This window comes from Leptodactylus fuscus, chromosome 9 (assembly GCF_031893055.1).
Source record: "Leptodactylus fuscus isolate aLepFus1 chromosome 9, aLepFus1.hap2, whole genome shotgun sequence".
Lineage (NCBI taxonomy): Eukaryota > Metazoa > Chordata > Amphibia > Anura > Leptodactylidae > Leptodactylus > Leptodactylus fuscus.
Window position 1 is genome coordinate 83689691 of NC_134273.1, and position 13003 is coordinate 83702693.

Sequence of the window (13003 nt, forward strand, 5' to 3'; positions counted from 1 at the left end):
CAGACTCCCTTTAACTTCTCCTCTCAGCAGAAGAATTTCACTGATAAAACTAAGACATAAAACTAACTGGTCAGCCTCAAGTGCTCATAGTGTACAGTACTGTGCATAAGTTTTAGGCTGGAAGGGTGCACAGGAAGAATGCTTTCAGAAGCAGAGGGGTTAATAGCTTATTTTTGTCATCAAAATGAAGTGAATGAAGAAAAGAGATATGTAAAGTCCATCAATATTTGGTGTGACCTTTGCCCTTTGGAGGAGGAGTCCTGGAAGGGATGATGTGGCCCCCAAAGTTATAGCCCTGATCTCAACAGCCTCCAGTCTGTCTGGGATGACACAGAGGCAAATGGATTGGAACAACTTCCCGGCCGAGTTCTGCCAAACCTGCCTGCAAAGGGCAAAAGTCACAGCAAATATTGATGGGATTTACATTTCTATTTTCTTCATTCACAAAAGTGAAACTATTATCCCTTCTATATCTGAAAGCATTCATAGGGCTCGTTCACATCTGCGCCCGGGAGTCCGTTATGCAGCTTTCTGTTTCCTGCACAAAACTGGACAGGAGACGGAAACCTGCCGGCATCTTTTCAAACCCATTCATTTGAATGGGTTTGAAAAGTGTCCGGCCGGCCAGACTCAACATGACAGGTTTCCATCTTCTGTGTGCAGAAGACGGAATCCTGAGAACGGAGTGCCGAACGCTGGTGTGAACCCAGCGTCACTGTGCAGCATTTTTTCATACCTTTAGTACTCTGGGTGCTTTATGTTTTGCTGTCACTTACTGCTGCGAGAGGGGAGAAAGAGCTTCCTAATTCACAGCACAGGCACAGAGAGCACAATCTATCAGAAAAAAAAAAAACACTTGGGGCAAATTTATCAATACTGTTAGAAAACGTTAAAAATGAGATGGCACAAACTGCACCAAATTTATCAAAATCGCGCATAATATAATCTATTGGTCCCAACACACTTTATGGTTCTCATACATGTAAAAAAAAAAATGGCACAGGTTGATATAAACAATTTGGCACATAGTGAATTGGTTTAGCCCCTCTCATGCAATTTTTTTTTTGCTAAATCGGTCCCACACCATGCTGCCTTGTATAAAAATGGGGGACGTCAAGTGCTTTGAATTTCGGCACAGTTTTGTATTTTAACCCCCTCGTGCCTGGAGGGGCCTTTTGAGGGGTCACTGGAGGTTATCGACTGGCAGTGTTCGCTCTGGTTTGCATAATACAGCCGCAGGCCATAGGCAGGGAAAACGCAGCAGGAAGCAGAGGAGACATCACTACACCTGCATATCGGTGGATGTCAGAAGCGTCATATAAAAGTAGCTCTGTTAATATCGCTCTTTAAGAAAATGTAAGTTTATTTGAAGCAAATTGTCAGTAATATTTGTACAAGTAAACACGTCTTAAAGCTCCAGTGAAGGTTTGTTTCAAGTAACCCTGCATCCGACTCCGGTGACTTAACGTATTGCCTTCACAGAATGCAGCTACTATGTGGGCTGTCAATGTCGGGATCGTATCATATGTAACATCATATAATATTAGAATCACTGAGGTACGAGGCACAAAGTGTCTCCAATGAAATAGAAAGAATGCAGAAACCTAATGCAGCCAGTTCTTGTCCTCACTGGCAGGGATACAGAGTTTGGCAGATTTGTGTGTATAGATTTTTTTTGGACGTTGTCTTGAAAAGGATATATCCACCTCTGAATATAAGAGAAACAGGCCTAATGGGTGATGGATACCACTAGTGCCTGAAAAATCACATTAACTTCTACTTACATGGCTTGTTCTATACTGCTGGAGTTGTATCATACTTCAGAGCAGCACTCGCTATTCTGCTGGTACAGTCAGTGTGTACATACATTACATTACTTATCCTGTATTATACTCCAGAGCTGCACTCACTATACTGCTGGTGCAGTCACTGTGTACATACATTACATTACTTATCCTGTATTATACTCCAGAGCTGCGCTCACTATTCTGCTGGTGCAGTCACTGTGTACATACATTACATTACTTATCCTGTATTATACTCCAGAGCTGCGCTCACTATTCTGCTGGTGCAGTCACTGTGTACATACATTACATTACTTATCCTGTATTATACTCCAGAGCTGCGCTCACTATACTGCTGGTGCAGTCACTGTGTACATACATTACATTACTTATCCTGTATTATACTCCAGAGCTGCGCTCACTATTCTGCTGGTGCAGTCACTGTGTACATACATTACATTACTTATCCTGTATTATACTCCAGAGCTGCGCTCACTATTCTGCTGGTGCAGTCACTGTGTACATACATTACATTACTTATCCTGTATTATACTCCAGAGCTGCGCTCACTATTCTGCTGGTGCAGTCACTGTGTACATACATTACATTACTTATCCTGTATTATACTCCAGAGCTGCGCTCACTATTCTGCTGGTGCAGTCACTGTGTACATACATTACATTACTTATCCTGTATTATACTCCAGAGCTGCGCTCACTATTCTGCTGGTGCAGTCACTGTGTACATACATTACATTACTTATCAGTAATGGCAGTGCTGCTCCAGCAGCCGCCCCTCACGCTCAGGCAGAGAGCAGGTCCTCTCCCTTCCTGCTCTCTGCCTGCTAAAGATGCTCACTCCGCTCGGCCCCGCCCCCTCCACATGGTCCCGCCCCCTCCTCTCTGCCCCCTCCCTGACGTCCGCCTCAGGCGGCAGAAACCCATGGTTCACCCCTGGTTGTGACCACCAAACTCGAGGACAGGGGTCTTATCTTTTATCATGAATGAGTCGATGTGATGTGCATGTTCGTTCTACTTCATTACTCTCTAATGGATTGCCAGAGATAGCCGAGTAGTCAATTGCCCATAGGATAGGGGATAGGTATCGATAGTGGCACAACTGTAAACTATAAGATGGTGGACATACCCTTGAAAATTGTACAAGGAATGCAAACACTTGGTGCAGCCCACATAGTAGCCGCCTGTCGTCTGTAAAGGCAAGGCCTATACGATACATTTCCCATCTGTAATGAACTCCAGACACCGTAAGACATTTTCATGATAGTTTCTTTTTATACAATCATATTACAATACACATTTCTTTCCCCCTCTCACCCTGTGTAATAGGTTTCTCCTAATCCATCGGACTTTCTTGAAAGTTCAAGTGTAATCCTATTTTTCTCACATCCCCTTTAAGCAACCCTCAACAAGAACAGTGTCTGCATTGGAATGACATCGACAAATTACTCCTAAAAATAAGGATAAAAATTTTCTGCTTTTTTTTTTTTTTCCTTTTTTAGCTCTGGTTACAAACGTACAAAAATGTATAAAAAATGTCTGTTTGAGTTCTTGTGAACCTCTCTTCCCCTGATGACCATCTGTATAAAGGAGCCTCCCGCAGCAAGCTTTTCGGACGATACATAGATACAGCGTTTGGTAGCGTCAGTGCTCTGTGCCACAATCCCTTCCTTCCCGTCATGGTGCGTGCACTTGTTGATGTTCCCTCCTGGCTTCGGCGTTGTAGTTGGTAAATGGTTACCTGAGATTCTCGACCACCTTCTGCTCAGTCACGTCTCAGGCCGGCCGGCGAGTGGACTACAGACCTCTGCTAGCAAATATGTAACCAGGTGCTTGCGTACACAGCTGCCCATAGTATCTTCCTCTTCTTCTGCTCCCAATGGGGATTTTTCAGGAGTGACCGTCATTTCTCACTAACCTTAAGTAGGCGACAAAAAAATGGGACAGGTTAGTATCAATCCCCCATGATCCTCTATACAGCCATAGTGTTAAAGGGAAGTTCCAGCTTTTTGTCCATTACAGCTCAAACGGATATGTGACATGGAGTTCCAGGGCCCCACCAACCATGTCCTACTTAGAAGGGTAAGTTCACACAGGGTTTTTTGGTCTGGAACCTTAGGCGGAGGCCACCTCAGGTTCCAGACCAAAATACAGGTAGCTGCAACTGGATGCCGATGCAGTTGTGCACTCCACTCTGGATTAGGCCCAAATGAATGGGCCTTGTCGGGAGTAACTTCAGGCAGATGTCGCGAGGCGAATCCGCCTGAAAAAATGAGCATGTCAGCTCCCGTTGATTTCAATGGGAGCCGTTTTTTTGGTCAGGATTTTGAGATGGATACGGCCTCAAAATCCTGACCAAAAAACCCCGTATAAAACCCTTATACAGCTTCTAAAAAGGTATAGCGCCCCCCTCAGGTACTCTGGCCTGAATGAAGCAGTTACCTCTCCATGCCCAATAGTTACACCCCTGGGTGCACGGCTTACAACAGAAAGCTCTGATATACTCAGGAGCTGTGTATTTGTGTATGTCGGACATGATTAACTGTTATGGCAGGGCCCCCTCACCAAGACTATTGCAGAAATACTTGTATTTCAATGAGCAAGCAGGCCGTCCTTTATAAGATATTTTCTTTGCAATGAACATCAACTAAAAGAGTGACAGTCGCTTCTGCCAAAGCTTTTTAGGTGTGTTCGGCCTTGTCATAGGGTATGTCGGCAGTCACCTGTACAGTCTGAGAAAGTGCAGCCCTGTTAATCATATTTTATTACTTAAAGGGGCATATTCATGGTGGGTCATTAATAGGTGATCAATGGGGGTCAGATATCCCAAACCTGCAAAGATTGTATGAGGGCTACACTCTCTTCAACAAAATACCAAGGACATCAACATACATTGCTTGGTATTTCCGCCCAGCCCCATTCATATGAATAGGACTGTGCAGCTGTTGTACCATGTGACCAATGAATGTGACGTCATCGGCTCAGCGAAGAGACAGCTGATCTGTGGGGTTCCGAGTATCGATCACATATTGAAGATCTATCCTAAAGACAGTTCATCAATATGTATGTCCCAGAAAACCCCTTTAATGGAATGGCAGATTACGTCACTTGACTTACTCAGAATCTGCAGACATCTCGGATATGCTGTGTGACGTGGCAGAATGGGGTGTTGAAGAACACAGCAAAGACGGGGTTGAGGAGTTTTGCACTGAGGGGTTCACTGTTTGGTGGGCGGAATTATTGGATGAAAGGACGGATGTATTAAATGAAGCCAGGATGGATGAAAGGATATCTAGCTGTTCGGTGGACGGATGCCGACTGGGAACTGTGTCTAGATTTTCCCTGGAAGGTTGTCTTCTAGAGAGAGGTTCGAGGTTGTCCCTAGATGGAAGCCTTTTAGAAAGAGTCTCCAAGTTCTCTCTAGATGGTTGCCTTCTAGAAAGAGGTTCTAAGTTATCTGTACATGAATGTGTACTAGGCACTGAGTCCAGGTGGTCTCTGGAGTTAGACCTTCTTGATAAAAAGTCCAATTGTTCTCTCGACAGTTGCCTAGTCGATGCTAGTTGCTCTCTGGAAGGCTGTCTTCTCGACTGAAGGTCTAGCTGCTCCCTAGAAGGATGTCTGTTTAATAAAGAGTCCATTCTCTCCCTAGATACTTGCCTACCTGGCAAAGTGTTTACCCAGTCTCGAGACATTTCCCTTACTTGCCCGGGGTCAAGCTGCTCTCTTGACCCATATCTGCTATGTAACTCTTCCAGGTGTTCCCTAGAAGCATGCCTTCTCGGCAGATTATCCCTATCGCTTCTCATGTCGGACTGGTCTAGATGTTCTCTAGAACCATGTCGGCTTGATATGCTCTCTAAATGTTCTCTTGATCCGTGTCTGCTGGAAATCATTTCCAGATGTTCCCTTGAACCATGCCGGCTGGAGATTGTATCTAGCTGTTCTCGAGATCCATGTCTACTGGGCACGGCTTCCAGAAGTTCCCGGGAATTATTTCTACTCAGCTGCTCTCTCGACATCTGCTTCCGCATGAGCATGTCCAGCTGCTCTCTAGACGAGTATCTGCTGGTCGGCTGAGACAGACTGCCAGCTCCGGAATACATTCTGCCGTATGAGGCTGCCGGCACAGCCCTGTGACCCAGCGTCGAGGTCTTATACCACGATAACTCATTTGTCATCCTACCCATGGACGGCAAACCTTGTGGGTACTGAAGTCGATTTTTCAAGATTCCTAGATGGAAAAAATAACAGGGAATAGGTTAGGAAATAGTTCTGAGAAGTCATCATTATCCTTAAGGGATTTCTAGTCTCTTCTAGATCACCGGTACCTGCAGACAAGATTTGTCCTCATTAAATGCAACCTCTTAAAGGGGTTGCCCCCACTGGACTATCCCTTCTCAGTGTGAAACCCTCAACCTCTCTATACATTAGGCAGCTGAACAGCTATTCCCCTTGACTCCCCATACACATGCATGCTTGGCCCCCATTTCAGTTACCTTTCCTCTGTCTATGGGAGTGTGTCAGGGAGTTTTCATCCCCACTAGTCAGGTCTGGCTGGTTATTGTTCGCTGCGTCTTTGTTGAGATCGAGACCAAGTTTCCTTTCAGACCCCCATTTCTGCAATGTGTTTGGCTGCCCCTCTGTGTCCCCCAGGGCCGGCCAATAGGACATCAAGTCATTGCCATCCATATCTATAAGAGAAGAGAGTTGTCTAGTTATAATTTCACTGGCTATACTGGATACAGACTGAATAAATATGTGGGACTCTGCCGTCACCTTTAGGACTGTGGTTCGATGGGTTGGTGAGAAGTCTCTCGCTGTGAGCCGCCCTTTTGAACTGACGCTGGAACCTGTTTCGAGGGCGGACATTTTCTTCACTCTCCGATGACGGAATAGACAGGCTGCGCTCCTCATCCAATGACAGGTCGCTGTCCGAGTCAGAATCTTGTTCTAGGGAGAGCAATGCAAGGAAATTATTATTACCATCACGGGATCTTCACACCAAGGAATTTGATGTCTTCCATCTCCGGTTCCTCTCCAACGTCCAGTCCTGTGTATCCCACAGCGCAAACCCTATTGATCTAATACTTACTTAGCAGGAGTCAGACAATGTTCCCCTATCTTACAATGCTAATTTGGCATGTCTCCTTACCTCCGCCAGCATCCCGATGAAACATTGCCATGTCCAGGTCAGTAGGACCGGAGTGATGACTGTGGTCTTTGACAGATCCTTGGCGAGCTGCAATGTTTTCCCTGCAGGAAAAGGTAGAGAGCAACACTTAAAGGGGCTCTATCAGCAAAACATTGGATCGTGCATCACCGCCCAGGGTGCACGTTCAAGTACGATTTACCTATATGTTTTTATAGTTTTATTTTAAAACAGGACGGGGGTTTAAAATAAGATTAGCGGTGCCTGAATGGCCTTTATAAAGGCTACTCACGCATATGTAGGGCTCATACAGCAACATTTTGCTGATAGAGCCCCTTAAAGATGGGGTTCTACATTTTGAGTATCCCCTTTTTTGTTTTCGGCAATGAACTGATGAGTCCGAGTCCATCTGAAATCGTGATTAAAAAACATTCGGCAAACTCCACTTTTCGTTCAGTGATGTCAGTGAGTAAATAATAATGGATACCCAACTGACCCCATTATGGGCAATAGAGTCCACTGGGATGTGTTGTTGTCCATCATTAGACGGACAATCTTAATTGCTTAATCCATTCTGGTCCTGCGATGGACCAATAAAACCCCAAAAAAACGGATTAAACAATGCAGATGGGAACAAACCCAAAGTGATCAGCTGTAATATGTGGAAGTAAGTGTTCGATTTCCCTGCAGTGCCCCCGCAGGAGAAATGCAGCATTACCGAAGAGCAATTGGTAGTAAATGAGCTGGTCTACCTCAGATAGGCTCTGTGGCTGGAGTGGGTACGTGCGGTGCGAACGCTGCTGACAGACGACACGGTGGACGCTCCTAATGTGATCCTGATCAGACCGCTCTCCTCAAATAAGGCCGTGTTATTGTAGGCATTGGGACCCTGGAGGTAAAAGAGGAAAGGAGTCAGATTTCTGCATCACAAGATGGATGCGACTAATAACAGCAGCACACCAGTGTATTACCCCCATCGGAGCTTGTCTGGATGAGTCTTCTCCTTGGCCCTTCTTGCCAAGACATATAATTTTCCATCCCTCTTGGACCTCTTCATTGAGGACACAGAAGAGAACCAGGACCGCCAAACCCTGCGGGACCATTAGACAGTAGTTAGGAGAGGCAACCGCATTAATGCATTACACAATGGTGGCGCTGAGGGCTACAATATGGGACACGAGGGTACTCAGGGCACCACAGTGGTAGGCAGGGGGACGGACATGGTACATGAGGGCACAGATATATATAACTGGCCATACACTTCTGGTTAGATACCTTTTTGACCAAGGGCTATTCCTCCTGACTCTCCCATACACATGGACACTTAGCTCTGTAAATGTTGTTCTGAATGGGGTGTAAGATACTGTCCTATACCTCTCAGGAGAACAAAGTATAAAGGATAGGGCATGAGGAAATTCAACATGACCAATCCTTCTCTCTCCAAGTCATTATCTGTAAGGGGAAAGTTAGGACAACCCCAAACATATTAGTACGACCGTCAGCAACATCTAGTGTTTATAGCCAGCTGTAAATATGGGGGAATATTAATCTAATGTAATGGGACATGGGTTAGAGCAGGGGTAGGGAACCTCGGATCTCCAGCTATTGCAAAACTACAACTCCCAGCATGCATCTTGCTCTGCCGTTCTTGGAACTCCCATGGAAGAGAATGGAGCATGCTGGGAGTTGTAGTTTCACAGCAGCTGGAGAGCTGAAGGTTCCCTACCCCTGGGTTAGAGTAATGGCATGTGGTATATAGTGTTTAGGGATATATTGGTGGTACATGGGATGGATATAGGTGGGGTTGTAAGTTAGTGATGGCATATATGAATACACTAGAGCACAACATAGTATATGGAATATAAAAGGGATATACAAGATGCACAAAGATGGCAGAGTCATAGTAACAGTACGAAGATGTAAAGTGATCTCATAAAGACATATGAGGGTGAAGTAGAGGAAAATGAAGGGATAATGGAGTGACAGGATCAGAATGAAGAGTACTGGACACGGTGGGAGGGGGAGTCTGTCTTGAGACCTAACATTTCTTATAATAACCCCTTTGAGTACTCACACCTTCATACTATATGTAGGGTCTCTGTACATACATATAGCTGGCACTGGCTGAAGAGATGTTTTATTAAAGCCTCTAAACTGACCCTACACAATGGAAGCTTGTTCAGGCGACAGCTAATCCCTTAAACCCCCACAGACATGCATGCTGGGCTTGGCTAAGTATGCATGTGTATTCAATGAGAAGTAAGCGCTGCCAGACACATCTAGAGGGAATGTATCTCCTGCTCATAGAAAAGGGATCAGGGATGAAACGTAGCTGCCTGATCCTTCTGTACCCTCAAATTTGTCATTGTGGAAGAGCCAGAACCCCCCCTCCCCCATATTAGATGGTTGGCTGGTCCTGCGGGTTAATCCATTGTGTATGGCCATCTTACTTCTGTCAGATCCTCCCTAATATACATACAGATCCCCCGACCTGCTCAGCAGAGATCTCAGATCTACACCAGGAGTAGGAGCCATAGCTGCAGCCACACTTTAATATAACATAGCACACTGCCCCCTTCAGGTCAGGAACACAACTGCTATGGACATTCATTCACTATAGTGGTATAGTATTGCTTCTTCCCTTCCATTATAACATACACGGCTACCATTGCCCTATTCATTGTATATACCTTATAACATACAGGAGATACAAATCTGCCCTGGTAATGAAGCACGTGTGTGACTGGAGCCATAGGATGTGATTTTACCTGCAGACTGCAGAGCAGAACATAGAGGTAGTGAAAGGCCAGAATGCTGTTATTAACAGCCAGCAGACCGAATAGCCAGGCAGTGCTGATAAACAGGAGGAGAATGAAGGAGCTTCGGATAGTCATGCTACAGGAAGATAGGAAGAAGCGGCAGAGAGCACAGGATGGAGGTTACACCAGGAAAGAGAACATTAATACATTCAGCATGTATTCTGTATACAAGGGGGGGGGAGGGGGCAACACTGGGGGACGGGGGACACCATATTCATATTACACATCATTATAGAAGACGTTTCATACAAAACTGAATATACATATATTAGATTATGGCTAGATTATCCCTTTCATAGGTTTACGATGGATTAAAGGGGTCATCTGGCTCCAAATTGAATTTTCCTAATGATGACCTATCCACAGGACGGGTCATCATTATGTGACCTGTTGGGCCTGACACCCAACCCTGCACAGATCAGCTGCCCTAGGAGCCTCCAGGTGCCAGAATCTGCAAGTAAACAGCACAAGTACTATGCAAGTAATAGGAGAGAGCAGCAGCCCCCTCCCTGTATAGTGGTGGCTCCAGTGAACTGCAGCCCCCCTCCCTGTATAGGAGCAGTGCTGGACGCACCACCTGTCCAATAGCAGCTTTCAGCACCGCTGATCTGTGCAGGGGCCGGGTGTCAGACCCCACAGATCACATACTAGGATGAATTCATCAGTATGAACATTTGATTTGGGGCCGGACAACCCCTTTAAGTGTATTTTATCACCATTAGCTAGATGATAATAATAATAGTTTTTATATAGCTGTAACATATTCCACAGCACTTCACAAGTCATATATATGTGTGAATAGAATCTATTGTTCTCTGTTATCTGTCACTAGCTTCTGCCCACGACTGTGTCTGCGGGTTGTTGTTGGCGATGAGTCGCTTATAATTAGGCAAATGTGGTTGGCGGTGATGCACCTGCGTCCGCATGTCGGCTCTGCTACATCTGTGCACATGCGCAGCAGCCCCAGCGCATGCACATCCGTATGGAGAGCATAGCAAGCTGTGGTACCGCGCTGCCTCAGCTCGGCTACATCAGGCAATATGGAGCACAGGGGTTGTGTTGTCTGAGTGTCCTATCAGCGTCTGTGTTAACACTGTATACAGCAGTATATAGTGGTATATAGAGTACATACAGTGTATACAGCAGTATATAGTGGTATATAGAGTACATACAGTAGTATATAGTGGTATATAGAGTACATACAGTGTATACATCAGTATATAGTGGTATCTAGAGTACATACAGTGTATACAGCAGTATATAGTAGTAGAGTACATACAGTGTATACAGCAGTATATAGTGGAATATAGCGTGCATACAGTGTATACAGCAGTATATAGTGGTATATAGAGTACATACAGTGTATACAGCAGTATATAGTACAAAGTAGCCTATCTTTCATTCTGGGACACAAGGTAAGTATATGCAAAATTTCACACATATCCGCTCAGCAGTTTAGGTGTGATTAGGGAACAAACATCCAAACACACCAACTTTCACATTTATAATATTAGTAGGAGCCCTGTCACCACTACAGCCTTATTAAACTATAAGCACAAACAGATAACTGGGATTTATGTGAATAAAATGCATTTTTTGGTTCCTTCATCATGGCTGACGTTACTGAGATATTAGCGTTGTCGCCCTCATTGCACCAAACAGCTCGGCAGCATATCAGGATAAAGCTAATATCTCAACAACAGGCGCCATTCGGGACGCAGAAAAAACTGTTTTATTTTGTGAAACCCGGCTACCTGACTGTGCTTATATTTCAACAGGGACGGTTCTGGTGACACACTCCCTTTAAGAATGAAGGGGGAGGGGGAGCTGACCATTCTGTTTTTCAATGAGATAATCCTAATTTCAGGTTGATAAAATATATGTTCTAAAAAGTTTCCTGAGCTTTAGACCCCACCCACTTTTATCTAGGCCACACCCATTGCGAACCCTGGACACACTTACAGGACAGATTTTTTCTTTGCCTCCTTCTGTCCGGGGGAGCAGGCGAGTTTGGCCACCATGAGGAACATAACTCCATTAACCTGGAACCAGACATAACAGAATGGAAGAAAATAAGCAAAGGATAACAAGTGAGGCGCAATAGGTTGTATAGTACACGACACATCACAGAAACATCCAAGTGCATCCGATTTTGATATGGGGTGGCCAATCAGGTCACAGCAATGATAACGGCATTGGGTCGGTCTTGTCGGGGGCAGTGACCTGTCCACTTATATAGTTATATTAGTAAGGGACAGGCCTGTATATGGTAGGACATGACATGATGGAGGCAAGTACAGGGTTAATGGAAAATGGAGACAAATGCAAGTGATCATCGCTCATGGCTAGTAGTAATGGAGGAATATTCACCACTATGACAATAGCGATGGGTCCGGCGAAACTCCACACGAGTTTATCATGGATGGAGATCCAGCAGAAGTCCGGGTTCCCATAACCTTCGGGGTCAAGGCCCACGGCCAAACCTGGGAAGAAAAACATCATTGGACTATTCCACTGTGGCTCTACAAACCCCTGTCAGGCCCTCTATTATAAGGCACATACCTGTAATAATGGCCGGCACACCCCAACCAATGGCATGGTAGAATCTCATGGCTCCGTAGTTAACGTTCCTGACCTCGGTCTGCATGCGGTAAATATGGAGCCCGTCCACAAATAACCAGGCGAACGTGGACAGGAAAAAATAATGAAGCAAGATGGCGATCACGGTGCAGAGGAACTAAGAGAGACAAGAAGAGCACAAGTCATTGACTATGAAAATCTGTCTCTGAGAAAGCTGGGTGGCTGCTGTTACATCTCCCGCAGGGTCCTGAATACCAAATCTGTCTCTAATAATATGTGGGATATAGATTTGCCATTCAGTAGTCAGGGAAAGCTTTGTGACACCCTTAGGGGAGTTGTAATGAAGACCATGTAGGACACACCGGTCACCCTTTATCCTCTCACCTCATTCTCCGTACTGTTGATACCCAATAGAAAGACAAGCTCGCAGAAGAAAAGAGCAGCGGCGATATTGGAGTGGATCCCCCGGGTGTTGGACTTCATCCCCTTCAGAGACGTCAGAATTGCAAACGTTGACAGAAGAGCCACCAGCGAGATGGACACACAGGTGTAGGAGACAATGGCCAGGGTCTCCAGATTGCCCTCCATTTGCTGTGTTATCCAAAGGAAGAAGATGAGACACATTAAACGTGGGGGACCCCCAATACTGTA

The 13003-nt window shown here is 45.3% G+C and overlaps 1 protein-coding gene across 1 annotated transcript in view; it reads right to left on the reverse strand.

Moving 5' to 3' along the window:
• Positions 1-2746: 2746 nt before the first annotated feature.
• CELSR3 (cadherin EGF LAG seven-pass G-type receptor 3) overlaps positions 2747-13003 on the reverse strand; it is an 80882-nt gene continuing 70625 nt past the window's right edge. Inside the window, exons 25-36 of the mRNA XM_075286287.1 lie at positions 12737-12943; positions 12335-12509; positions 12143-12255; positions 11735-11814; positions 9722-9848; positions 7925-8044; positions 7706-7842; positions 6957-7057; positions 6581-6754; positions 6301-6495; positions 4919-6035; positions 2747-3719 (exon numbers count right to left, since the gene is read on the reverse strand). Coding sequence (XP_075142388.1) covers positions 3692-3719; positions 4919-6035; positions 6301-6495; positions 6581-6754; positions 6957-7057; positions 7706-7842; positions 7925-8044; positions 9722-9848; positions 11735-11814; positions 12143-12255; positions 12335-12509; positions 12737-12943 — 2574 coding nt within the window. The 3' untranslated portion in view covers positions 2747-3691. The remainder of the gene's footprint in view (positions 3720-4918; positions 6036-6300; positions 6496-6580; positions 6755-6956; positions 7058-7705; positions 7843-7924; positions 8045-9721; positions 9849-11734; positions 11815-12142; positions 12256-12334; positions 12510-12736; positions 12944-13003) is intronic.